Consider the following 27,349-nt stretch of genomic DNA (forward strand, 5'->3'; position numbering starts at 1 on the left):
AGACATCAGAGAAAAACATATGTGGTAGGAGACTTCAACACAACACTATCAACAAAGGATAGCTCAACGAGACAAAAAATAAGGAAAGACACTAAAACCCTAAATAAGGATCTAGACCACATGGGCTTAACAGACATCTATAGAACACTAGACCTAAAAAAATCTGAGTACACATTTTTCTGAAGCACACACGGATCATTCTCTAGGATAGAGCACATTCTGGGACAAAAGACAAACCTCAACAGATACACCAAGATTGAAATCATACCAACCAATCATTCTCTGACCATGAAGGCATCAACCTAGAAATAAACCATAAGAAGAAGGCAAGGAACCCCCCTACCTCATGGAGATTGAAACCCACCCTATTGGAAGACCACTGGACTAATGAGGAGATCAAAGAAGAAATTAAAAAATACTTTGAGTTGAATGACAAGGAGGACACCAATTTCCTAAATGTATGGGATGCAGCAAAAGCAGTAATAAGAGGAAAATATATAGCAATAGAGGCTCACATCAAGAAACAAGAAAGAACTCAGTGAAACAACCTAATCTCACATCTCAAAGAACTAGAAAAACCACCACAAAAAAACAGTAAAACCAGTAGAAGGAAGGAAATAGTAAAAATCAAAGAAGAAATAAATGAAATAGTAACTTAAAAAAAAATCCAAAAGATCAATGAAACCAAAAGACATCCCCTGCTCATGTATTAGAAAAATTAACATTATCAAAATGGCCATCCTACCAAAAGCAATTTACAGATTCAATGCTATTCCAATAAAAATTTCAATGACATTCTTCAAAGAAATAGAACAAATATTGATGAAATTCACTTGGAGCCACCAAAAACCCTGAATAGCCAAAGGTCTCCTGAAAAAAAAGAAGGGAGATTCCAGATCAACATGGCAGTGAGGAAACACTGCAAGTAAGACCTCCCATAAAAAAAAAAAAAAGTTAATAGGGAGGAAAAGCAGCAGGTCCTATTTCTAATAGGTAAGATGTGTGAATGGCATGAGTTTATCTTTTTTGATTGCTGAATAGAATTCCATTGTGTATATGTACCACAACTTCTTGATCCAGTCATCTGTTTTGGGCATTTGGGTTGTTTCCACATCTTACCTATTATAAATAGTGCAGCAATAAACATAGAGATGCAGGTTTACTCACCAAATGAAGGAGCACCAACATATATAAGACAATTACTATCAGCTCTGAAAACAGACTTTAGAGAAAATGCATATATAGTAAGAGACTTCAACACCCCACTCTCACCAGTGGACACATCAATGAGACAAAACATGAGCAAGGACACTAGAGCCCTAAATAAAGAGCTAGACCTCATGGGCTTAACAGGACACTGCACCCCAAAAAATATCCGAGTACATTTTTCTCAAGTGCACACAGATCATTCTCTAGAATTGATTACATATTGGGCCATAAGACAAAGATCAACAGATACATTAAGATCAAAATCATTCCAACTATCTTCTCTGATCATAAAGGCATCAAACCAGAAATAAACCATGAAAAGAAAGCAAGGAAACTCCCATTTCATGGAGATTGAAACCCACACTATGGGAAGACCATGGATTAAAGAGGAGATCAAAGAAGAAATTAAAAAATACTTTGAGTTAAACGACAATGAGGACAAAACTTTCCAAAATGTATGGGACACCCTAATAGGTTTTAACTGGCCCACAAGGCCCTGGTAATTTTGTTGTCCTGATAAATTTATTTAATAAGAAAACATGTGTTTTAAGTTTGCATTTAGAAGAAGTAATTGTTTTTTGGCTTTAAACTGAGACAGAAGATTTACATTAGTTTCCCAGAGTCCTTGTGTTTCACTTGGTCTCATGAGAACAAAGGCCACTTCCCCATCAGCTGCTGTGAGTCTCTCTTTAGTCTCCAGCATTTTACCTCCTGCCTCGGTTGTGGCAGAACTGAAATTTATACTCCCAAATTCGGCCAGGAGTTCTCTGTTCTCTACTTTATGAGCTGGCTGGGCAGGAGTAGAAAAGAAGATCTGAGGACACAGTCCAGGGATGAGCAGGCAGTGGAGGCCTCATTACCCACCTGGAAGAGAATGACAAGAAAAGAACCCCCTTTTTTGTCATCTCTGACCAGTAGCCAAAAGGTACCCCTTTTGGGTCTCAGAATTGTGAGGGGAGGGTGACCTGCACCCACAATTGGAAGGGAAAAGATCCCGTGGCTCAGTCACCCTTACCTGTGCCCAGCAGTCTCTCGTCCTGCCCCTACTCCTTTCCAGGAGTCTGACACGAAGTCAGGCACCTGCCTGGAGGGTGGGTCTCAGGGGCTGGTGAGACGCCAGAACACGGAGGTGGAGCCTTTCCCAGCTTCCAGGACAATATCTGTGGTGCCTGAATGGAGGAGCAGGGAAACCAAGGAGGGGATCCAGGGGCCAGTCCTACGGGGACAGAAAATCTGTGAGGACAGACACTGGGGCCAGCTGGGACCAGGGTAGTTTCCAGGGTTATGTCCCCAGTGGGGTGTGGGGAAAGGTGGGTGGATCTCAAGGCTTGGGACAGATTTAAGAGTCACAGATTATTGAAGAAAAACCATGACCACAAGTCAGGGACGTGGACAGAAACCACTCTGTCCAGTGTGAACAGCTGTGGGGTCCTGGACGGGGAGGCTCAAGAAAGCAGGGAGCATCTCCTCAAGCCTGAGAAATGAATTTGGAGATAAAGTAAACTTGCTTGCTTTTTTAGAAGCTGCAGTAAGGTCAAGCCACAGGCCCTAACTTAGCACAGGCTTTCGAGGAAATGAAAACCACCTGCACAGGAAATGATATGAAAAGGACCACTCAGGCTCACTCAGTGTTCACGGGTGGGGGGGAGGGGTTTGTTTCCTTTGCGGCCCAAAGACCCAGATCCCCATTTGCACCACAGTGTCAGTGGGGATCATTTATGCATTTTAATATAGTCCTCTGCTTAGGCTCAAGGAGGCAAATTGCCCAAAAACAAGCTGTAGGCAGTCAGAACACTTTTGATGGTCATTTCAGCTAAAATCTGGGAAATAGTTTGACTGTCCCACCTCTTTACAAAGGTATGTGGTTTGCATGTTGTTGTATGAAATGATTTTTAGTTATATGTTTTCAAAAAGTTAAGAAGAGTTATTGGTTGATTTGAAGTTTAAAGCTATAAGGTTTCTGGCTTGTGTGCTTTCTGTTAATAACTTGTTATGTAATGTTAAAGTAGTGCTCATATAAAGGAATTGGTGTGATTTGGGTGACTGCATGCAGGTTAATTATAAAGTGAAATGATTATTTCCTTGAATTTCTTTTTTATTAAAGATTTATTTTTATTTATTTATGCATACAAGAACTGGGGTATAAACCAGAGGTTGGGGGTGGGGGGTGACAAGATTCACCAGATACAGAGTTGGGGAGCAGAACAGGCCAATCTATTGAAATACACTGCTGAGGGGAGCAGTGGGCCTGACAGGAGAGGTTTGCTGTGCCTTGTGGGTCAGCTCCCTCAATGGGGATGGAATTCATGCTGCAGTGGCTGGTGAATGCTTGATAGCACTGAGACTTTAACCCCTGGACCACCAGGGGTGCCCTATTTCCTTGTCTTTTGTCTAACTTCAGACATTTGTTTTTCCAAAAGAAATGATCATCTATTGCTCTAATGAAATTATGCTTCAGACATGGCCTGTAAATACAAGCTTTTCTAATAAAATTGCATTGTTATTTTAATATTTCTGTGTGCTGAAAATATTCATCAAATACCACAGACTGAGCAGGGAATGCATGTCTCCTTACGACGACGTGTGGCGGCAGGATGAAAAAGGATTACTCAGAGTCCATATGCAGAACAATGAGAAGCCTAGAGGGACCACACCACGAAGGTGCAGCCCAGCTCACAGAGCAGTCTCGATTTTATTAGAATCAAACAGAACATTTTAAAAAAAAGACCAAAGAAGCAGCAGGCAAATGGGGAATGCACAAGTATGTGGGGGACTCGTAACCATCTGGCCCAGCCAAGGCTGAGAAATCAGGGAGAGAGTCAGTGGTTTGCTACTCTAAGCACAACATCTATTGAAGTTTTCAGCACTTGCTCAAACAGGACTCTCAGGACTTTTGCCCTGAGAGGTTCCTTATCTCAAACTCTCCCTGTTCATGCTCTGAGAGGCACAAATGAGTCAAGGCAAAGAATAATCCAAGCTCCCATATTTTCTCTCCTTTTGTTATATGGGGGTTCAGAGTAAGGAGAGGAGTTAGCAGGAGGCACAGAAAGGGGTTGATATTGTGATGGCTGTAGAAGGGTCAGCCTGGCCTCAGCTTGTCCGGGGTTGCCCGGAACAAGGGACAGTGGGCCTTTAGCGCTGAAAGAAAACACGAAATACATAATATACCCAGTCTGGCCATAACCCATATTCTGATAATGAGACCTGAAAACCAATTTGTTGGGTTTAGCCAGTGGGCTAGATCATTTAGATGGCTGAAGGTGGCATTATTTGCCTCTTGCTGGAGTTGGGCCATTTGTTGCTGAAGTCTTTTTCTGATATCTAGAATATCGCGTCCCAGATGGTCATGGAAGGCACCTTGAAGGCGCCATTGGACGTCTTCCCAAGAGGAGGTGGTGGTAAAAGCAACAGGAGTAAGGCACATTGAGTTGTACTCGGCATCACAACTCAGTCTGTTGCGTGTCCCGAGGGCTTGTTGATGTTCTCCAAGCCAGGACACTGCGGCCTCCAGGGCATGTAGTCACTGTAAGATTTCCTGATCAGTGGTGGTTTGAGTCAGGAGTTCGGAAGTAACGTTCTGAAAATATTGATTCATTTGCTGTGCAGTGTGAAGGGAGTGAGGTAGGGCTAGTATAGAAGTAGCAGCGGCCCTGGCCATAGCAGTGGCAGCAAAACAGCAGCTATGAGGACACCGAAAAGAGTATGTTCTAAAGTATTGGTAATTTGTCAAGAGCAGATTCTCATTCCACTCACGGGTAAGATTACCTGGCAGCCAGTCCTTGGCTCTTTGTTTTATAATGAGCACATGAGCAATGTTAAAGCTAGTGATGTTGTGGTGAGTGATGCGAGGAGTTAACCATGTGGCATTGGCATGAAAGGTGGCATTAAAATCTTTAACCTTTTGCTGGCTAGAAGCAGAATAAGTAGTCACCGTCATGTTAAGTGTTCGGAGGTCATAATAAAAATCTAGGGCCTAGAAGCACAGATCATGACCTGAACTGTAGTGTCATTACTGATCCATACAAGGCTCCTAGCCTTAATAAGATTCTTAACGGATCACTGGGGGGGAAAGGTTAAGGCGATGCATCAAAAATGATATTTTAAGGGAGACATTTGAGAGTGATGTCTGATTCTTAATGAGGGCCCAGCTAAACCAGGATTCCAGTGTCCAGGATAACCATAGAATTAAATGGAAGGGCCCAGTTCCAGGTTGTGTTAGTTTCCTGGACAATACATTTCAAGGTCCCCAATTTCTAGAGACCAGTTAGAAAACAAAGAATTTACTGTAAGATTAGTTGATCTACAGATGACCCAATTTAGGTCTAGGCCTTCTCCAAGTGGTATCCAGAGGTGAGAACAGATGGGGACATTAGGTTTAGGCAAGTTTTTCCCCAATATTGTTGTGCCACCTACTCCTGGTGTTTGAGTGAAAATTTGATGTTTCATTATTTTACTGTGATTTTTGCCATCTGTACCAGATAAATGTGATTCATATACCATTGAGGTTGAAAAGGGATGCAATAATGACCAGAGCTGTGGGTAGCAAGGGCAAAAATGGGCAGATCTTCTGGGAGGAAACAACAATCATGAACAAGGAAATGCCATTCACCCTGATAATCTTCCTGGTTACATTTAGTACCGCAATTTCTTAGTGGACTCGAAGGAGGAAGGAAGCCAATTTGGTCCAGTAAATTAATGAATTCAGAATAGGTGCCTTTACCTTTCTCAGACCTTCAACATGGGAGTAAATTAAACAAAGGTAGGTTTAATATATGTGTCCAATAGGTGGTACTGTTACAGAGCAACCCTGATATAAATGGGTTGCCTGATTGTGGGTCCTCACCCATGTGCTTAAAGGGGACTTATTAATGCTAAACTGCAGACATACACAAAAAGTTGATAAAAGGTTTATTTACAAGGGAAGGGGAAATGAACAACTCAGGGAGAAAAAGAGGGAGATAAGTTCATAAATGCGTCCTACCCATTCCACTGACGTGGACTCCCAATGATGTGCTAAGCTGGCGAAATACCGAGTGCATCATGTGGCCAAGAGAGTGACCCCTGGCCACATGGCCAGTTAAATACTCAAACAGAGAACATGGTTGCTTAACTCCGCCCTCAGGTCCTTTGGTGATCATGGGATTTGTAGTTCCCAGTGACTTGATGGCGTGGGGGTGGAGTCCACAAAGCCTGTATCGAGTTTGCTCAGGACATCCTTTCCTGTGCAGTATTACTTAAAATAGATGGAATGGAACATAATGGCCCCATGAATAAGGAAATGTGTACTATCCCTTTGATGCAGTGTTGGATTCTGTTGGCAAGGATTTTGTTGACAATATTTGCATCAGTGTTCATTAGGGAGATTGGCTTGTAATTTTCTTTTTTTGTGCTGTCTTTGTTTAGTTTTGGTATTAGTGTCATGCTGGCTTCGTAGAACCTATTTGGTAGTATTCCTTCTTTTTCAATTTTTTGAAAGAGTTTGTGTAGGATAGGTATAATAATTCACTTCTGAACGTTTGGTAGAATTCATTTGTGAAGCCGTCTGGGCCTGGATTTGTTTTTTGGGGAGTGCTTTGATTACTGCCTCAATTTTGCTGCTTCTAATTGGTCTGTTAGTTGTTCTATTTCTTGTTCGTCCAGCTTTGGATGATTGTATCATTGTAGGAATTTGCCCATCTCTTCTAGGTTGTTGAATTTGTTTGCATAAAAGTGATCATAGTAATCTCTGATTATTCTTTTGATTTCTACTGAGTCTGTTGTGATTTCTCCTCTTTCATCTATAATCCTATTTATATGTGTTTTCTCCCATTTTTTCTTTGTGAGCCTGGCTAGAGGCTTGTCTATTTTGTTTATTTTTTCAAAGAGCAAACTTTTTATTTTATTGATCTCTTGGATTGTTTTTTTTTTATTTCCATTTCATTTATTTCTGCTTTGATTTTTATTATTTCCTTTCTTCTGCTGGATTTAGGGTTTTTTTTTTTTTAGCTGTTTGAGATGTGAGATTAGGTTGTTTCTTTGAGTTCTTTCTTGTTTGTTGATGTGAGCCTGTATTGCAATATATTTTCCTCTTATTACTGCTTTTGCTGCATCCCATACATTCTGGAAAGTGGTGTCCTTCTTGTCACTCAACTCAAAGCATTTTTTAATTTCTTCAATTTCCTTATTAGTCCAGTTGTCTTCCAGTAGTGTGGATTTCAATCTCCATGAAGTAGGAGGGTTCCTGTTTTCTTTTCATGATTTATTTCTACCTTGATGCCTTTATGATTGGAGAAGATATTTGGAATGATTTTGCTCTTCATGTATCTGTCGATGTTTGTCTTGTGGCCCAGTATGTGATTGATTCTGGAGAATGATCCACACACACTTGAGAAAAATGATTACTTGGATTTTTTTGGGTGCTGTATCCTATAGATGTCTGTTAAGTCCATGAGTTCTATGTCTTTATTTGGGGCTCTAGTGTCTTTGTTTATTTTTTGTCTCATTGATCTGTCCATTGGTGAGAATGGGGTGTTGAAGTCTCCACTATATATGTCTTTTTTTTTAATGTCTGTTTTCAGAGCTGATAATAATTGTCCAATGTATTTTGGTGCCCCTTCATTTGGTGAGTATATGTTGATGAGTGTTATGTCTTCCTGATGTATTGTCCCATTGATCATAATGTAGTGTCCTTCTATGTCTCCTTTTACCTTTTTTAATTTGAAGTCTATTTCATCTGATATAAGTATGGTTGTTTCTGCCTTCTTTTTGGTCCATTTGCTTGTAGGATTGTTTTCCAACTTTTTACTTTCAGTCTCTGTTTATCTTTTGTGGTTAAATGTGTTTCCTGGAGACAGCAGAGGGTTTTTTTTTTTTTTTAAGATTTATTTATTTGTTTATACAACACTGGTACAGTCAGAAGCGCAGGAGGGTGAGAGAATTCACCAGAGCCAGAGCAGGATGCAGAACAGGCAGACTGATGAAGTACACTGCTGAGGGGATAAGCCGGCATGGCAGGAGAGGTCTGCGTACCATGTGGGACCCTTGCCCAGTGGCCAGGGATCGAACCGGTACTGCAGAAGCTGTGGGCAGCTTCGCGACCCAGAGGTCAACCACTGTGCTACTGGGGAGGCCCTGGGTTTTGTTTTTTAATCCAGCCTGCTACTCTGTGTCTTTTTATAGATGACTTTAATCCATTTACATTTAGAGCTAATATTGATATGTTGGCATCTGTGTTTATCATTTTGTGTGTCTTTTTTGTGATTTTATTCCTTGCTTTATTCTTTTCTTCTTGTTCATTCCTCTGTTGGTTTTGGCTTTAGGACTTTTTGTAGAATTTTTTGGAGTGGGGGTTTAGTTGTAATGAATTTCTAGAGTTTCTGTTTGTCTGAGAAGGTCCATATTTTTTCTTTGTAGAGGAAGGATAGCTTTGCAGGGTAACGTATTCTTGGTTGGCATTTGCTGTCTTGAAGTTTGCTGAATATGTTTCTCCATTCTGTTCTTTGCCCGTAATGTTTCTTTGGAGAATTCTGAAGTTAACCTGATTGGTTTTCCCTTATAAGTTATCTGTTTCTCCTTCTTGCCAGTTTCATTATTTTTTCCTTGTCTTAGACTCTTGCAAGCTTTACTATTAGGTGTCTTGCTGTAGTTTTCTTTTCATCGTGGTAATTGGGAGTTCATGATGATCATTAATTCTCTATCTGATAGGCTGAGAAGTTCTTCCATGTCATTGTTGAGCTCTGGTGACTGTATTTCTTTTTGTGGTGTGTCCTTCTCCTGTGGGCTTGCTTGGTTATTTATATTTTTTCTTCTCCCTGTTGTTTGCTTTATAATTAGCTCTATGCATTGGGACGTTGTGCCACTGGTGTTGGCAGACATCTCTTTGGAATGCTCCTTTAGGGGTGTCAGAAAATGTTTGCCAGACTGAGACCAGCACTGGTAGACTAAAACTCCATGACGGTGTTGATGCTGTGTTGCTGGGCATTGTCCCTTACAGTTCCCTCCCTCTGTATTTACTCAGTTCCGTCAGGGAATCAACTAGTTGGTGATTTTGTTCTGGTCACGAGGTGGTGCCAGAGACCTGTACTTGCTGACCTGTGCATTTTCCCAGTGGTTCTCTGAGAAACTGAGGATTGGGGGGCGGAGGGGAACACCTCAACACAGGGGCTCTTATTCAAGCTGGGTGCTGTGTCTGCCCCATGTTCACCTGGTGCTGTGCCCACAGCTGTATGGATCCCACGCCCTGAAGTCTGCACTCTAGATCTCAGTTCCAGGGCTATCAGATCCAAAACACTGGCTGTTACCCTGTGCGGTGTCCATTGCTATGGCGAGTCCCATGCCCCAGATCCTGTGCCTGGCTCTCAGTTCCAGAATGGGCTCTTGCTTCATGCCTTATTTCATTTCTTAACCTCATTTGTGTGGTCCACCCTCTCTCAGAGCCTGAGGGTGTTTTTGGGATCCCTGGTTTCCAACTATCAGGATGTTGGTGATTTTTTTCTGATCACTAGGTGATACCAGAGATCTTTCCTAGTGTCCTTCCAGAACTGTTTTTCCCCCATGGGTCTGGGAAACAGAGTGGGGGTGGTGTGGAGTGCCTCAATGGTGTGGGGGTGCTGTGTATGCCCTGTGCTCTGCTGTTGGGGGATCCCATGCCCGGAATTTAGTGCCCCAAGTCTCAGTTCCGAAGCCCTGAGATACTGGACATGGGCTGTAGCCCAGTGTCACAGAAATAGCGCCTTTTGCATCCCCACTCCCATGTCCGGGCGCCTGGTTTCTGATTACTCAGTGAGGGGCATTCAACACAGTGAGGGCTCCCACGTGTCTCCCCACAAACCTAGGTCGCGGGCGCGGGGACCTGGGCAGCTGTGATCCGCGTATGTTTTCGAGCACGCCACTTTTCCACACAAGCTTACCAGCTGGCCTTGGAGTATTTGTAGGTCTCTGCAGAGTCCTTGTTTTTCTCTAATGGCATCCTGAGCCATTCTCTCACCTTCACAGTGATTCCTGCACAGTTCTCCACAGTTCCTATTCATGGGGTGCGGTGACTGCAATAGTTCCTTTCCACTCACAGTCCTTGATGTGTACTTTGTTCTCATTGTTGTTATTTTTTCTTTCTGTGGGTTGGAGTGGACCAGAGTTGAGGGTGGGGGAGGGTAGCAGGGTTCTGCGCTTTCCTCTCTTCTCTGTCCTCTTTTATGGCAACTTTCCTCTTCGGGCAGTTTGCCAGAGTCTCCTGTTGATCTCCCGTGTCCCAGTTCTCACAGGGACCTGCCGCTTTTCCTCCCTATTCACTTTCTTTTTTATGGGAGGACTTAGTCACAGTGTTTCCCTGCTGCCATCTTGGCCCCAACTCTGTTATAATTATTTTTTAAAGATTTATTTTTATTTATTTATGCATACAAGAAGTGGGGTGTAGGCCAGAGGTGCAGGGGGTGAGATGATTCACCAAAGACAGAGTTGAGAGCAGAACAGGCAGATCTTCTGAGGGGAGCAGCGGATGAGACAGGAGAGGTTTGCTATGCCACATAGGTCAGGTCCCTGGCTGGGGATTGAACTCGTGTTGCAGTGGCTGGAGATAGCTTGATAGCCCTGAGACCTGAACCCGGGCCCCAACAGGGAGGCCCAAGTCATTATCATTCATAAGTATTATTGAAACAATTTATCACTGTAGGGTAAATGGTTTTCAGGCTTTTCTGCCCTCCTGGGATTAGGATTGCCCTGCCTGATGGGGCACCTGCATTTGTTACATTGTTATAATTGTATTTTTTACTTCTGTGGGCCTTGACTGCAGTATTGAGGTATTTCCCCAGGAGAAGCAGAAGCAGGAGAGAGGCAGGAGAGAGAAGGGGAGAAAGATGGCCAGAGAAGCCCAGAGTGGAGAGTCACTGGGGGCTTGGAGGCCTATTGGCCTCCTGGCCTCCCGGCACCCCTGCCTGCCATGTACCTGGTTGCTGCACTATACATAAAGCTCAATAAAAGCCTGAGAAATCCACCGAGGGCTCCAAGACTTCTCCTTTATCCCAGTCTGCTCGGATCATAGATGAACCAGCACTGTGGCCATCCTGCCCCTGCAATCACCATCTTACAATTCACACAGACACCTTTACTGCTCAGGGCAACTGTGGAGGCAAAGGGGAAAGTGTGGCTTCTCCTCCCCAGGAGAGAAGTGGGTCTCAGGAGGAGGGTCTGTGGGTCACTTGCTCCCTCAGATAGAAGAGCAGCTCTAATGGGGCCCTGGAGGTGACCTTACCCCTGTGTCTGCAGCGTCCATGTGGGAAGAGTGGTCTCTAGGCATCTCTGCCCTTATTTATTGTCCATCTTCACTGTCTGTGGCTGCAGAGGCCGTATCTGCCTGTTGAGGACGCTGACTGTGGAGACGACTGATTGGAGGCTGGCTTGGAATGTGGTTATGTGATCTTGCCCCAATGAGTGGGACAGGAAGGCAAGACCAACCATCAGTGTATAGCATTTGCCTTGTAATGAGCAGGGCCTGGCACTGTAAGCAGCCTGGCTTGGGTTGGCATCGATGCCAGTGAGAGGACAGCTGACCAGTAGGTTGGGGTGGAAAATCAGAGCAAGGCTGAGTAAGTGGCCCCTGTATTCACCAGGAAGGTGTCTCTCTCTTTGTTATTTATGGGGTCACCGAGGCTTGTCCTTAGAGATAGTACCTGGGGGAGCCTGTCTCACCTCTGGGCTCCTTTAGAGAAGGTCTTTTCCTCCTGCACTGTGGTCTTTCCAGTCAGAGGCAGCTTATGGTCTGTTTGTCCTGCAGTCTGGCTTGTGGGTTGGGCTGCGCCTCCCTCTGTAGAGAGTGGGACAGTCCCTCTTCCAGCACCCTGTGTGAGGGCACAGAGGGTGTAGGGTAAATGGTTTTTCAGGCTTTTCTGTCCTCCCACCATTAGGTTTGCCCTGCTGATGGGGCACCTGCAGTTGTTACATTGTAGCAAACTGTCTTATTTACTTCTGTGGGCCATGGGAAGAATATAGAGATAGTCATCAAGCAGAGAAGAAGCAGAAGCCCAGAGTGAAGACTTGCCTGGGGCCTAGAAGCCTACAGCTTCCTGGCCCTTTGGCCCCCCAGAGCCCCTGTGTGCTGTGTACCTGGTTGCTGCAATGCATGTAAAGCTCTATAAAAGCCTGAGAAACCCACTGAGGGCTCCAGGACTCTCCTTTACCCGTCTGCCGTATCATAGATAACCTGCTCGTGCCCATCCTGCTCCTAGAGGGCATGGCCCTGGGCGGTCTCTTTGGATACTGGTGGCTGAAATGTCCTGTTTACTTGAGGCCCTTTTAGAGAGACAGAAGATTTACATTAGTTTCTCAGAGCCCTTGTTTTTCACTTGGTCTCACTGAGAACAAAGGCAGCTTCCCCATCAGCTGCTGTGGGTCTCTCACTTTAGTCTCCAGCATTTTCCCTCCTGCCTCATTTGTGGCGTTAGAATTAAAATTTATACTCCCAGCCTCCTCCAGGAGTTCTTTGTTCTCTAGTTTATGAGCTGGCCAGGTAGGAGCTCAAAGATGGAGGACACAGTCCAGGGATGAGCAGGCAGTGGAGCGCTCTTTACCCACCTGGAAGAGAATGACAGGAAAAGCACCCCCTTTTTTGTCATCTCTGACCTGTAGCCAAAAGGCACCCCTTTTGGGTCTCGGAATTGTGGGGGGAAGGTGACCTGCACCCACAAGTTGGAGGGGAGAGATCCCGTTGATTGGTCACCCTTACCCATGTCCAGCAGCCCCTCGTCCTGTCCCTACACCTTTCCACAGGTCTGAAGACCCAGTCGGGCGCCTGCCTGGAGGGCAGGTCTCAGGGGCTGGTGAGACACCAGGACACAGAGGAGGAGCCTTTCCCAGCTTCCAGGACAATATCTGTGGTGCCTGAATGGAGGAGCAGGGAAACCAAGGAGGGGATCCAGGGGCCAGTCCAGGGAGGACAGAAAATCTGTGAGGACAGACTCTGAGGTGGACTGGTACAACGCAGCAGTTTCAACTGTTACCTTCTCAGTTTGTGTGGGGAAATGTGACCACAGACCAACATTTTGTGCAATGCTGTGGTAACAGTAACAAAGCACCTGTGAAATTTTCTGCCAAGTTCATTTGCTTAGTGTTCAGGGGCAGATAATCCCCGCCCCCCCCCCCCACAATGGGGACATTATTCTCTATTCGATTCACAAAAAACTACACACCCCCTTACACCACAGTGTCAGTGGGGATCATTCATGTATTTTAATATTGTCCTCTGCTTAGGCTCAAGGAGGCAAATTGCCCAAAAACAAGCTGGACACAGCTTGAGCACTTTTGGTGGTCATTTCCGCTAAAACCTGGGAAATAATTTGACTGTGCCGCCACTTTACAAAGGTATGGAATTTTCATGCTGTTATATGAAATGAGTTTTATTTTTATGTCTTCAAAAATTAAGAAAAGTTGATGGTTGATGTGATGTTTAAGACTATAAGGTTTCTGGCTTGCGTATTTTCGGTTAGTAACTTGTTATGTAATGTTAAGACAGTACTCATGTAATGGAATTGATGTGATTTGGGTGACTGCATCCAGGATAATTATAAAGTGAAATCATTATTTCCTTGTCTTTCTTTTTTTTATGAAAGATTTATTTTTATTGATTTATGCGTACAAAAACTGGGGTATAGGCCAGAAGGGTGAGGGGGAAAAGAGTCACTGGATACAGAGTGGGGAGCAGAGCAGGCAGATCTACTGAAATGCACTGCTGAGGGGAGCAGCAGGCGAGACAGGAGAGGTCTGCTGTGCCTTGTGGACCAGCTCCCTGGCTGGGGATCAAATTCATGCCATAGTGTCTGGTGATAGCTTGATAGTGCTGAGACTTAACCCCTGTGCTACCAGGTGTGCCCTATTTCCTTGTCTTTCATCTAACTTCAGACATTTGCTTTTCTAGAAGAAATGATCATCTATTGCTTTAATGAAATTATGTGTCACACATTGCCTGTAAATACAAATTTGTCTAATAAAACTGATAATTAGAATATTTACCATAGATATAAATGGTAATATATTGCTGTGAATATATGAAAACAGCTAAGCTGATGCTTATGATTATCTAATAGTCTTGTGGATGAAAGGAAAAGAGTTAGATAAACTTACTTGCTGAAAGGTCAAAGATGAATAACCTATTATATATTGATGGATCACATTTATATGGGACAATAAGATATATTTTGGAGTTTTGCACCTATAACTCCCCCATATGGTTGAAAAAATCAAAGTTATCAGAATAAACATAATAAAATAAATTGCCGGGGACCAGCCTCCGGGAAAATGTCGTGTCAGGGGTTCCTGAAAGGATGAGACGGCCTCGGCGAAAACGAATGATCTGAAACTTAGGGGCTGAGGGGAAGGGAATGAGGAGACACCGACACTTGGTGAGGTGTTAGTATCTTCTGCCGAAAGGCGCAGCAGGTTCTTTATTTATACATTTTTTGTAAGCAGTGAGATGACATTATCAAGTGCATAAAAACAAAGCAGAAACAATTAGTGCATCTCCTTTTCCATGCTCTCAGCAAGAAGGCAACCTTCAAGGTTAATAAAAAACTAAGTCTTTCACTAAAATTCATTGTTTCAGCTAAACAATAACCTAAGACAGTGGATAGCTGCCAGTACATCCCTATCAGCTAAAGCCTAAGCAAAAAAAAAGACTTTTCTTATTCTCAATGGCCTTCACAGCAGGGGCCGGCTGCTACTCAGCTATCAGAACTTCCTCTACCTAGAAACTCCTTAACTCAAATAGCTTCATTTAAAAACTTTCCCAAGAAAATTCAAGGGAAGGCAAAAGAAGGACCCACTATAATTATTGTATTGTAATGCTTGTCAGGCATGTTCAACAAACCATCTCCCATTGTCAAGTGGGCCAAACTGCTCAACAACTAATTTCTAAACAGACAATTTTCCGTGCTATTTACTTACAGTATGCTGATACATATAATTTATTGCCTAATATACTTTCTGATAAACTTTTCTCTCTCTATGACCAAGAACAAAAAGCAAAGGGATGCCAGATCTTCTGCCCCACGGTGTGAGGCCCTTTCTCTTTGCTGCTTGTCAGTATCCTATTTGGCTGGGGCAACAAAGCCTCCTGCAGCAATAAATAGTTATGGAGATGACTCAGGCCTGGGCTCTGTCCCAAGGAGAGTGTGGTCACAGGAATGCGCTGAGAATGGAGAGACCAGGGAGGCTTCAGATTGGACTGTGGTAGTTACTCAAAAGGAGGGAGGGCGGATAAATTGTATTGTTAAGTGAGACACATCATTATTTAAATGTTCATTGTTTCCAAGAGAAGAAAAGAACAATATACATAATGTTCTTGACAAGGGTCACAGCTCCTCCAGTAGTATACTCAAGATTTGTGCATTTCTCCAGATAGAGTTTTATCTCATAAAAAGATTCTTAGCTCAAGTGTTGAGAAATGAAAAGTGGGGAGTCCCTAGTGACATAAAGGGTTAAGTCTCAGCACTGCGAAGCTAATGGCAGCCATTGCAGTTAGAGTTCTAACCCTGGCCAGGGAGCTGACCCACATGGCACAGCAGACCTCTCCTGTTTCGCCCGCTGCTCCCCTCAGCAGTGTATTTTGGTAGATCCACTTGCTCTGTTCCCTACTCTATCTCTGGTGAATCCTCTCACCCACACATCTCTGGCCTGCACCCCAGGTCTTGTATGCATAAATAAAACAAATGTTTTTTAAAAAATCAAAGAAAGATGGGTACTGACATCTGCAACTAACTTTGAAATGCATCAGAAAAATAAGATGGAAGAATAGACATGGAGCTGTGGATAAAGATGAGTGATAAAGCAAATGTGGCAAATGCTAATGCTGAATCTAGGGTGTGATCTGCACTGTTATTTCAATTTCTCTGTGTGTTTGAAAATGCTCATAAAATACCACAGACTGAGGGGTGAATGTGGCCACACTCTGTGGGTAGGTCAAGGCCTCCAGCCTGTCCTTAAAAGCCTTTGAATGCACCCATTTTTCTGAGTTGTCTGGGGGTGGAGCCCACCACAAAGCTCCTCCAGGAGGCTTCAGCCTGTCAGAAATCACGGCTCTGAGTTTTCAGTGTCTCCTCTGTGTCAGCTCCCAACATGCTCATGCATCTGCTTCTAGGAGGTTCTGCAGCAGCTGCTCTCTGGATTTGGCCTGGTTCCTCTCTATCGACACCTGCATCGATACTAGAATTTTTTAATGTGTTCCTTGACCAGAATCATGTGTTCTTTCAGAAAAGCTGTCTCCTGTGTCAGGGCTTGGGCACCACAAAGCATGTGGGGCATGTTCTGAAGGGCCTGGTGACTTGATTCCTCCTTTGTGCTTTAGCTCTTGGGTGAATAGCTGCAGCCTCCTCCCCAGCGAGGCTTGTCACTGCCTTCCCGGCAGCCTTTCTAGGGCCCCTGATGTTGCCCTGCTCTCTGCTCCTTCACATTGAGGTTTTCAGCAAGCATCCTGGAGAAGTCCCTGCCCACACCACCCAGGCCTCTTGCCCAGGCCACGAGAGCTGTCTCTGAGTGGCAAGGAGGCTTGGAAGGTGGCCCCTTTGGAATCCACAGCACAGGCATTTACCGGCCCCCCCCGACCCCCCCCCAGGGCTCTCTGGCAGGTTGTTGAGATACACCCCAGGATCCAGGGTTTGCATCATGACCTTGTGAGAGCCAGTCACAGCTGAGTAGTGAGTAGACCAGGATGCTTTTCCTTCTTAGATTGGTTTTTTATTGTCCCTGATATTGTAATTATCCTGTTCCCTCACTAGCTTATTTCCTGTTGTGCTCATTCTTAATCACCCCCAAGACAACCTCAGGGTCAGAATCTCCATGGACATATCACATACACCAGCTATTCTGCCCGCTTCATCCTGGGCAGACCCCTGTCCCACAGCCTCAGTCCTGCCTCCCGGGGCCTGGGGCCTGTTCACCTGGGCAGGGCTGAGGGCCCGGATCCTTCACCTCACCCTTGGCCTGTCTCCTGTCCCTGCTCCCCTGTGGTTGATTTCCCTGTGTCCTGTTCTCTGTGTCCAACATCTTTGTTTCCCTTTTTGCCCACTAGTGCCCTTTGCCTACTAGAGGAGGGATGTGGAATGTCACCCCTGAGACCACAAACAACTGAAGTGAATGTCTGTGACCCCAGCGCCTCCCTCACCTGGGCCTGACATGGTTCTGGGCTGGATTCCCCTGAGGACTGGGCAGGCCTGGCTCCAGGGCCTTCTGGCCTCCAGGCCTGAGTTGTCTCGTGAGGGCCCCAAGGTCTGTCCTTCTCCAGCCTCTTTCTGAAAGTCCCTGGGGCGGGTCATGGTGTGGAGCTGCTCATCCTCTGTAGGAGGAACCGGGGAGGACACTCAGTGTGCACATTTTATCTGTGAGTGCTCAGGGATTTTCCTGATTTTTTTTCATCATTTCCACTCTCCATTCTTTTCAACACTTGTATTATTAACTAGTTGGAATCTCCTGGTTGATAGACTCAGTTTCTTGTAGGTCTTTTCTCTGCTGTCATTTCTTTTCCATTCACATTATTTAGTGGGAGTGAGACTTTGATATTCCAGTTCATCTACTCATTTATTCATTTCTATAATTAAAATCTCTAATTTTCAAGAACTCTTATTCTGAGCACCTGAAATTTTATAACATCTTTTTTCTTTTTCCTTTTTGTTTTTAAGTACTAGAAAGTAACCAAATTTCTCTATATATGCATAGGGAAACTACATCTAAATGAGTGTGTGAATCTGTGCAGGAACCCAGGGTGAGCTAAGGAGTGAGATGGGGGCCTGGCACCCCTGGAGAGAGGAGGGGATCACATGGCAAGGACAGGGTGACTCATGACAAAGGTCTGATATTCGGGCCTCCCCAGTGGTGCAGCGGTTGAGCGCTGAGTTGCAAAGCTGCCTGCAGCCTCTGCAGCGCCGGATCGATCCCTGGCTGCTCCCCGGCCACTGGAGGAGGGTCCCACATGGCATGGCGCGCAGACCTCTCCTGCCGCCCGCTGCTCCCCTCAGCAGTGTACTTCGGTCCTTCTGCCTGCTCTGCTCCCCGCTCTGGCTCTGGTGAATTCTCTCACCTTCCCAGTGCTTATATAAATAAATAAAATAAATCTTTAAAAAAAAAAAAGGATATGTATATTAAAAAAAAAAAGAAGGTCTGATAGTCTATGTTTGCCCTGACATAGTAGGTTTCTCAGATACAAAGCTTGTTTCTGGTAATAACCCTAATTTTGGGTAAGGCCCCCATTTTCATACTAGGTAGTTATAGATGTGGTAACCGTTTCTTGAGATAAACCTCTGATGATCCTCAGATGAAAATAATTCACGTGCCAATTGGCCTGTCTGGGGGACACCTTTGTGAACATCTTGGGGAGGCCTGTCCTTCAGCGCATAATAAATGAGGGAAGAGCAGATGAGGGGGAGGACGGAGCCAGGACTAGGCTGTAGATTAGGCTACAGGCCTCTTCAGTATGGTTGGGTGCTGGGGCAGGACATGAAGGGAGGCTGAGGGCAGAGGGGCCAGGCTGGTCTATGGGGCCAGAGCACGTGTGTCAGGGATAGAAGTGACAGTTATGGGAAGAGATAAAATCTTTTCCTTATGCTGAATTATTTTTAATATATATATTTTTTGATACTATTGATACTATCTGATTTTTTGATACTTTTGATACTATTGATAGTAGTGGTAGGGTCCTATTAGGGCTCCTGCTTCTCTGCATTCACAATAAACACACTCTTTCCTCCCAGCACGGGGCTCAGGTCGGGTTTACATGTGTCTTTGTCACCTTTACTCAGTGTCCATCTCTCCTGACAGTGCAAGCTCCACGTCTCCCGGGGCCTCTCTCTGCTCCCCATTGTATCTGCAGGGGAGGCAGCTTAGGGAGGCAGGAACCAGCCAGGGAGAGGGATGTTGGGAAGTGAAGAGGAAGCAAAGGCCGAGAACACTTGGGAGATGCTCCCTGGTTCACTGAGAAAAGCATTTCTCAAAGTGTGGTCAGTGGAGCCCTTGAAGTCACCCAGAACCTTTCATGGGGTCCATGAGGTAAAACTAGTTTCAAAACATCACCTAGACACCATTTGTCTTTTCACTATTTGGCATTTGCTGAGGTAAAAATTCATAAGAGTGGAGCTTATAGCACCACTGCAGAAGTAGTAATTCTTCACCAGCACTTACCTGCAGGAACAAAAATCAAAGCCAGTTTCACATGCAAATGTCCTGGGAAAAACATTAAAAGTTATCTTCATTATTGCATCATCCTCAACTCCACATTTTAAAATATCTGGTGTGCTGACCTGGAAGGACACACAGAGCACTTCTGAGGCATCCCAAGCCCTGTGTCCTGAGGAAAATATTTGTATGAGATGAATTAGACTCTTTTTATTTGTGGACAACACGAATCTTACCAGAAAGGATGAATGACAAAAACTAAGGTTATTTAAATTTGGGTAATTAGCAGACACTTTCCTCAAAATGAGTGTCTGTTTCTTGAAGAAAATCAACAATGGCAAATGACAGTAACTTTGTCTGATAAAATATAAGCTCTCAGAGAAAACTAGAATTATGAAAAATTGAGTGCCTCACTACTTGACAATTTATAGTATGAATTTTTCTTTTGGGATTTCTGATTAAAAAAATAAAACATTTTTTGATCATTTGATTCCAGTGTAATTAACACTAAAGATCTATGTAACTTAGTGAAACAATGTATCACCCTAAAAAATCATACATTAGCAGAAGTCCCAACCAATATGCAAGAGAGGCCTATGGAAATGTAACAGAATAGGAAATAGTCCCTGATATTATTTCAGGTTTCACTTTGCAAATAACCTTCGAGAAACGACCACCTGTACAGTTTTAATTCACCCTGGAATATTCACAATTACCTGAAAATGCTACCAGTTTCTTCATTCCTCCAGGCTGCTGCTTCTCCCAGCCCAAATCCACTCCTCCCTAAGGTGGGGAAGGGAATTTGGAGCCTCCCCTGTCTGTGGATGTCACCCTGTCACAGCATCATGTCTCCCTCTCACAGGCTCTGTGGGGTGGTGCAGCCTTGATGACCCCACACTCACCCCCATTCTCTCTCCCCATTTCCTGGGGGTGTCCAGGGAAGACAATCAGCATCATCCTGCTCCCGTGACAAAGTCTCCAAGGACTCTCCTGGACTCCTTGTCCCAAGACCCCTGGAAGCAGTGTGATGCCCCTCCCCCTCCTGCTGCTGCTCTGGGGGCCCCTGGCCCTGATGGAGACCCGGGCGGGTGAGTGCGTGTCCAGCTGGACACTGTTGCTCCAGGAGGGAGGAGCAAGGAGCCCCCTGCGGGTGCAGGACCCCAGGAAAGGCTCATCTCCCCCCAACCTCTTGTACACCCTTCAGGCCCCTTGTGTTCTGGCCCCTTCTGTCCCTCCCGCCTCCCCTGAGTGCTCTGGGCCCCTGAGTCTGGGCCCTTCTTGGCCCACCCCCCTTTTCACTCTCACAGCCCCGCCCCTGTCTCCCCTCCAGGCCCATCTCCCTGGGCCCTGGGTCCAATGCTGAGAGGAGGGTCAGCCCGGGTCTCCCCTCCCCGCCCCCAGGCTCCCACTCCCTGAGGTGTTTCTCCACCACCATGTCCCGCAATGGCAACGGCAACAGCAACGGCAATGGCAACCACAACCACAATGGGGAGCCCCGTGTCATCAGCGTGGGCTACGTGGACGACACGCAGTTCGGGCGGTTCGACAGCGACTCTCCTGGCCAGAGTGCGGAGCCGCGGGCGCCCTGGGCGGGGCAGGTGGGGCAGGAGGACCTGGACTTGGAGACTCAGAACCAAAGGTACAACATTCAGTGGTTCCAAGCGCTCCTAATGGACCTGCGTGGCCGCTACAACCAGAGCGAGGACGGTGAGCTTCGCAGAGCAGGGCCAGGGTCAGGTCACCCCCCATTCCCACCCTAAGGCCGGGGTGTCCCGAGTCTCAGGGACCACTGACCCCTCGAGGCTGGTGAATCTGCCAGGCCCCTCCCCCGGGAAGGAACTGTCCTGCCGGCCCTTTCATTTCAGTTTAGGTTTATTCAGGGTTGGAGGGGTGATGGGGGGGCGACCTCCAGGCTGACCGCTGGGCGGGGTACAGGGTCTCACACCCTCCAGAGGATGTGTGGCTGTGAAGTGGGCCCAGACCTGAGTCTCCTCGGCGGGTATGAAAAGTTCGCCTACGACGGTGCGGATTTCATCTCCCTGAGAGAGGACCTGCGCTCCTGGACCCCCGCGGACTCGGTGGCTCAGATCACCCAGCGCGAGTGGGAGGCGCAGGGGAGGGCCGAGTACATCAGGAACAGTATACAGGGCAGGTGCTTCCAGTGGCTCCTCAGATTCCTGATTTTGGGGAAGGAGGTGCTGCAGCGCACAGGTAAGAGGAGCCGCAGGGCCTCTGACCTCTCCTTTCCTGGCGCCCCACAGGGAAAATGGAATAATGGGCAGAATAGCACCTGCTTTCTGGGCAGAGAGGGAGAGTCCCCCTGGGTTTCATGTTATGTGCTAGAGAGAGACTCGCCCAGAAGACACCACTTTTCTGGACGGTTAAGGAATCCAGTCTCTCCTGAGGGAGGGAGGCCATCCTGAAATAACTCTCCCTGGATCCTTGTGACCCGGCAGCCATCCTGGGAACCCTGAGTTTCTCTTCAAGGTCTTGTTTTTGGTCTGAGAACATTTCTGGATCTGACTCCTGCCTTTCTGTGTCATTCACCCTCCACCCAGGTCAGGAGCAAAAGTCTGTGTTCTCCTTAGAGACCTGCGTCCTCCTGCCCTGAGCTCTCACCTGATTATCCCAGATTCCCCAGACTAGGCTGGTTTCTAGGTTTTGTGCTTCCTCCCTCCAAACCAATTGTCATGTCCACTCTGAGGATGGTCAGTGAGGCTGCTTTAGTATCCATAGAGGAAACCCAAAGTGTGAATTTTTGACCAATCTCTTCAGATCCCCCCAAAACACAAGTGACCCACCACCCCACCTCTGAGCATAAGGTCACTCTGAAGTGCTGGGCCCTGGGCTTCTACCCTGCGGACATCACCCTGACCTGGCAGCGAGATGGGGAGAACCTGACCCAGGACGCAGAGCTGGTGGAGACCAGGCCTGGGGGGGACGGAACCTTCCAGAAGTGGGCGGCTGTGGTGGTGCCTTCTGGAGAGGAGCAGAGATACACGTGCCATGTGAAGCATAAGGGGCTATTGGTGCCTACAGTCCTGACTTGGGGTAAGGAGGGGGACGTGGGCACTGAGCTTCTGCTCAGAGAAATAATGAGCCCTTTGGGAGACCTTCAGAGGGTCAGGATGAGGCCTGAAGCTCAAGGTCTACCTTCCCTTCCCTTCCAGTGCCCCCTTCTCAGTCCTCCATCCCCGCTGCGGGCATCATTGCTGGTCTGGTTCTCTTTGGAGCTGTGCTCACTGGAGCTGCGGTGGCTGCAGCTGTGAGGTGGAGGAATACGCGCTCAGGTACAGAAGGGAGTGGGGGATCTTGTCCACTGGGGACTTTCATGTCCCAGAGAGAACTTGCCCTTCCTGGTTACTAGGGAGTACGATCCACACACGTGTTGCCCAGTCTGGAGCTGATTGTGAACACTCACTCTTTGTAAAGCACTTATGAAAATGAATCACCAATTGTTCACCTTATAACTGTGGTGATGGGGATCTGTTTCCCAGGAAATGTCACAGGGGAAGGACCCTGCTGAGTAAAGACTCCAATTCCCTTTCATATCCATTCTTCATATATCCCAGTCCTGACCTGGGTCTTCAGTCACAGTTCTGGAAACTTCCCTCTCACCTAGACTTGGGAATACCTTTAGGACTGACTCCTCCCTTGTCTCACATGATGTTTCTTCCCACAGGATGACACGCAGTCAGCTACAGTCAGGCTGCAGGTAAGTATGGATCAGGGGTTGGGTCCTGAGCCCCTGAGGACAGCGTAGAGGGAACTCTAGCGAGAGTCACCTTCATCAGTTCCTCTGAGGGTCTCATCTCTGGGCGCTGACCACGTCTCTTCTGTGCTTCCTCAGGCAGCAACAGTCCCCAGGACTCTGGGATGTCTCTCACCCCCTGGGACACCCAAGAGGATGGGGCCAGGTTGTGGGGAGCTGTGAGTGGGACAGTCTTAGGATGCAGTGGACTATTGAGAATGTTATCACTTAATGTAACTCACCAGAATTTCTTCAGTATTATTTTCCATTGTAGAATGAGAACTCTGCCTTGTGTGAGACTGGATGTTACAGGATTTCTCTCACCCCCATTTTGTAACTTCAGGATCCTCTGCTTTATTTAATTTTATTTGTTTTCTAGCCGTCAGTGAGTGATAGAAAATTTTTTATTAAATCTATTTATTTATTCTCTTACATCATTGTTAATTTTTGTATAATATTTGATTTCTCTCTCAGGTGTAGTCCTTATAGTTCTCTCATCACCATAGCACCATGATCCATCACTACAGTCCCTTGTGCTCTTCCCTCCCCTGTTTGGAACCATCTCTCTCCCTTTCCTCTGCTGTGTGCCTCAGATCTAGGATCAGGCTGAAGTTTTGTCTTTACTCTGACCCTTTGTTTGATTTCTGTATATCCCACATATAAGGGAAACCATCTGATATTTATTTTTTCCTTCTGACTTATCAAGCTTAGTATTTTTTCCTGCCCCATCCATATTTCCCAAATGGCATGAGTTTATGTTTTTGATCACTGAGTAGTATTCCACTGTATATATGGACCACACCTTCTTGATCTATTCACAACCCCCTGATTTAAAACACAATGATAACCTGAAGCAAACGTTCCCAAGCCTGCTGCTTGGGGGAGTGTACTGCTTTGATTCTGCTGCTTCCTGGAGCGGAGAAGTGCTGGGTGTACTGCATTGCTTGTCTGAGGTGGTAGCCATGATTCCTTTGAACCAATTCCCGAACAATGCAGAATGATCCCACTGAGCCTGCCAGTGTGGCAATTAAATCTCTCACTTTCTACTTCTCTGAGTGCCCTCTGATTTCTCTGTGTGAGGTTTTTGTTCCCTGATCAGGACCCTCCAAATCCAGCGGCCCCTGGACTGGGCGGTATCCACATCTACAGGCCTAGCACAATCCTGGCATTTGGGGAGCAATTCAGGTGGGTGTCAGTACAAAGAAAACTGGGTCCTTAGTCCAGGTCGTGGAGCCCACACAGGGGCAAGACAAACTCAGATGCTAGCCTGGTGCCAGAGGCCGCCCCCCACACCACAGTCCTCCTTCACCCAATGCCAGGCAGAGCGCCTTCTCCTGGTAGCCCTCCTGCTCAGCCAGCTTCTGCCAACAACTACCTAGGTCCTCACCGCCTGGGATGCTGGGGTCCCTGAGAGCAGCCCCCAGCACACAGTATGATGCCTATGCAAAAAGGCAGCAGAGGTCACGCAGCCCAGGGATCTCAGCCTGCAGGTGCCAGTTAAATTGCGTGAGTCGCAGATCTGACCTCGGTGGCTCTGCAACTGCCAACTCACCTAGATGAGGTAGCCTCGCTGCTCCAGAGTGGCCAGGCGTGCCACTGCTTCCTACTGCAGGTGCTACACCAGCTCCTCCTTGCCCAGTACCGCCATCCCCTCATCTGTCAGCTCCTCCACAATGCCTGCCTCGGGCACGCCTGGTGGCTCAGCTGAGACATCACCTCCTGCCACTATGGTCTGGAGCCCCCAGTGCTCAGGCTCAGGGCCTGTGCCAGCAACTACACCCGAGTTGAGATGAAAGAGAGCTTGCATCAAAAATAAAGAAGAATATTCCATTGTGTATATGTACCACATCTTCTTGACCCAGTCATCTATTTTGGGGCATTTGGTTGTTTCCAGGTTTTACCTATTGTAAATAGTGCTGCAATAAACATAGGGGTACAGGTGGCCTTTTGAATCAATGTTTCTGTGTCCTTTGGGTAGATCTCTAGGAGTGGAATGGCTGGGTCATGTGGTAGCTCCATTTTTAGTAGACTGAGGAATCTCCAGACAGCTTTCCATAGTGGTTGGACCAGTTTGCACTCCCACCAGCAATATAGGAGAGTTCCTTTTTCACCACATCCTTGCCAACATTTGTCGTTGCTATTTTTTTTTATATGTGCCATTCTCAATGTTACTCAGCCATCAAAAAGATAAACTCATGCCATTTGCAGCAACATGGATGGAGCTAGAAGGAATTATGCTCAGTGAAATAAGTCAGAAGGAAAAATGAAAAATATTGGATGGTTTCACTTATAGCAGGAATATAGGGGAACAAAATAAGACATCAGTGTAAAAAATAACAGCAGTAGTAAACACAACAAAACAAAAACAGACAATTATAAACCAGAGACATGCTGCAGAGGAAGAGAGGGAGAGGGATCAGAGGGAGGGAGGGAGAAGCACAGGGGACTGTGGTGATGGTGCACAGGTGCATTGGGGAAGGAAATTCTATGGGGACTACATGGCAGAGGGTGGGGGGTGGGAAGCAAATATTGTTTAAAAATGAACAATGATGTAAAAAATAAATAATTTAAAAATAATATAAATAAATAAAATAACAAATTAAAAAAAAAAGGTGAAAACACCAGAGAAGTGATGGCTTCTACCGGTGGATAAACTTTCGTCCCTTTAGTTTGCTTCTTCAGGTACCAGATTTGTGTACAGCATATATGCTACTCCCTTTTAAGGACCTGTAGGTGGACCTCAGAAAAAATCAAGCCTTGCAGAGGCTACAGATATTTACTTGTTCTCATCTGCACCTTCTCTGGGAGGGTAGAGGCGTCCCCTCCAGAACAGAGACGGCCCGAGAAGTCACCAAAGGTCTTGTAAGGGAAATAATTCCTAGTATGGATCCCCGTGACTATTGGCAGTGATACTGGCCTAGATTTTGCTGCTAAAATCACCACTCACCTGACTCGCTTACTTCATATTACATGGAATCTTCCCACCTATCGGCCACAGAGTTCTGGGACAGCAGAACATGTCTCCCGAACCATTAAACGACTCTGGGAAAATTTTGCAAGGAAACAGGTTAGCCCGGGGTGGACCTTCTCCCCTTAGTGCTGCTCAGAATTCGGTGCACTCCTGGTGCTAGTGGCTACACCCCCTTTGAGATTTTGCTTGGCCGGCCTCCCCTGTTGTGTCCATGGGGAGGGGAGACCTCAGACACACTGGCCAACTGGGACTAAATCGGCAGCTGCAGCTCCTTAGTAATGTCCTACACAAGGTTAATGAAACCGTCACCCAGAGGGCCCCATAACTTTGGGATCCCCAGTTCATCTCCACAAACCTGGGGACCGAGTCTGGGTAAAGGACTGGAAAAAGAGCCACTCAAACGTGTCTGGGTGGGAACCTGTACTGTCTTCCTTACTACCCTACAGCTGTCAAATTTGCAGGTGTTACTCTGAGGGAACGCGACTCCCCAGATGTGTGAGCTCACATGAGACATCAGAACCGTGGATGGCCTGCCCGGACACTGCAAACCAGCTCAGACTGACCCTGCGGAGAGACTCCTGCCCAACACCATGACCTGTTGCAGCCCTGCTCCAACCACAGCCCAGAAGCGGGTTGGCCTGCACACAGCAGAAGCTCAAGGTGCATCACAGGGAATGCTTATGGGCTGCTGAGTTGGACCCAGTGGTGGCTGCTTCTCTTGTTTCCCTTGGTGGGACAACATCACCACACTGTGCCTTGGCTCCCTCCTGTCCTGGGTCCACTGATCTCCATTCTTGTGATGCTCACCCTTGGGTCGTGGCTTTTAATCTGGCCACACGATTAATCCAGTTCTGTTTGGAGGCTACTAAACTCCACATGTTAGTTAAGACAATATGAGCCCTTAGGCTCCTTTCCTGCTGCTTGCTGTGAGTCCATAACTTGATACTCCCTAGCACATAGTAAGGACATCAAAAGGGAGGAATGAAACAGAAAGTTTCCCAAGGCTGCTGCTTGGGGGAGTCTACCACTTTGGTTCTGCTGCTTGCTGAAGCAAAGAAGTTGCTGTGTGTGCTGCACTGCTTGTCCATGGTGGTAGCCATGACTCCCTTGAACCCCCTTCCCAAACTATAAAGAATGCTTGTGCTATGGTGGATGGGATAGCAAGTTTCCTTATATAACTGTATAAAACCTTGCCATTCTTGTTCTTGGGTGCTCAGCCCTTTGGGGAAATTCCCACTGAGCGCACTAGTGTGACATTAAATCTTTCTCCACCTCTCTGAGTGCTGTCAGAT

The 27,349-nt window shown here is 46.4% G+C and overlaps 3 protein-coding genes across 3 annotated transcripts in view; 2 read left to right on the forward strand and 1 right to left on the reverse strand.

Moving 5' to 3' along the window:
- The window catches only part of LOC311167621 (class I histocompatibility antigen, Gogo-C*0203 alpha chain-like), a gene marked incomplete at both ends in the record, with an annotated part of 151,146 nt that extends 126,719 nt beyond the window's left edge, over positions 1 to 24,427 (forward strand). The window contains 6 exons of the mRNA XM_084228698.1: positions 20,844 to 21,033; positions 21,271 to 21,546; positions 22,111 to 22,364; positions 23,018 to 23,050; positions 24,186 to 24,271; positions 24,406 to 24,427. Coding sequence (XP_084084824.1) covers positions 20,844 to 21,033; positions 21,271 to 21,546; positions 22,111 to 22,364; positions 23,018 to 23,050; positions 24,186 to 24,271; positions 24,406 to 24,427 — 861 coding nt within the window. The remainder of the gene's footprint in view (positions 1 to 20,843; positions 21,034 to 21,270; positions 21,547 to 22,110; positions 22,365 to 23,017; positions 23,051 to 24,185; positions 24,272 to 24,405) is intronic.
- The window catches only part of LOC311188219 (patr class I histocompatibility antigen, A-126 alpha chain-like), a gene marked incomplete at both ends in the record, with an annotated part of 330,968 nt that overhangs the window by 127,162 nt on the left and 176,457 nt on the right, over positions 1 to 27,349 (forward strand). The gene's annotated exons all lie outside the window — the stretch shown is intronic.
- LOC311167623 (HLA class I histocompatibility antigen, alpha chain G-like) overlaps positions 24,702 to 27,349 on the reverse strand; it is a gene marked incomplete at both ends in the record, with an annotated part of 140,837 nt that continues 138,189 nt past the window's right edge. Inside the window, one exon of the mRNA XM_084228699.1 lies at positions 24,702 to 24,847. Within this exon, the coding sequence (XP_084084825.1) occupies positions 24,702 to 24,847 (146 nt within the window). The remainder of the gene's footprint in view (positions 24,848 to 27,349) is intronic.

Source organism: Talpa europaea, assembly GCF_964194135.1.
Source record: "Talpa europaea genome assembly, chromosome: 2".
Lineage (NCBI taxonomy): Eukaryota > Metazoa > Chordata > Mammalia > Eulipotyphla > Talpidae > Talpa > Talpa europaea.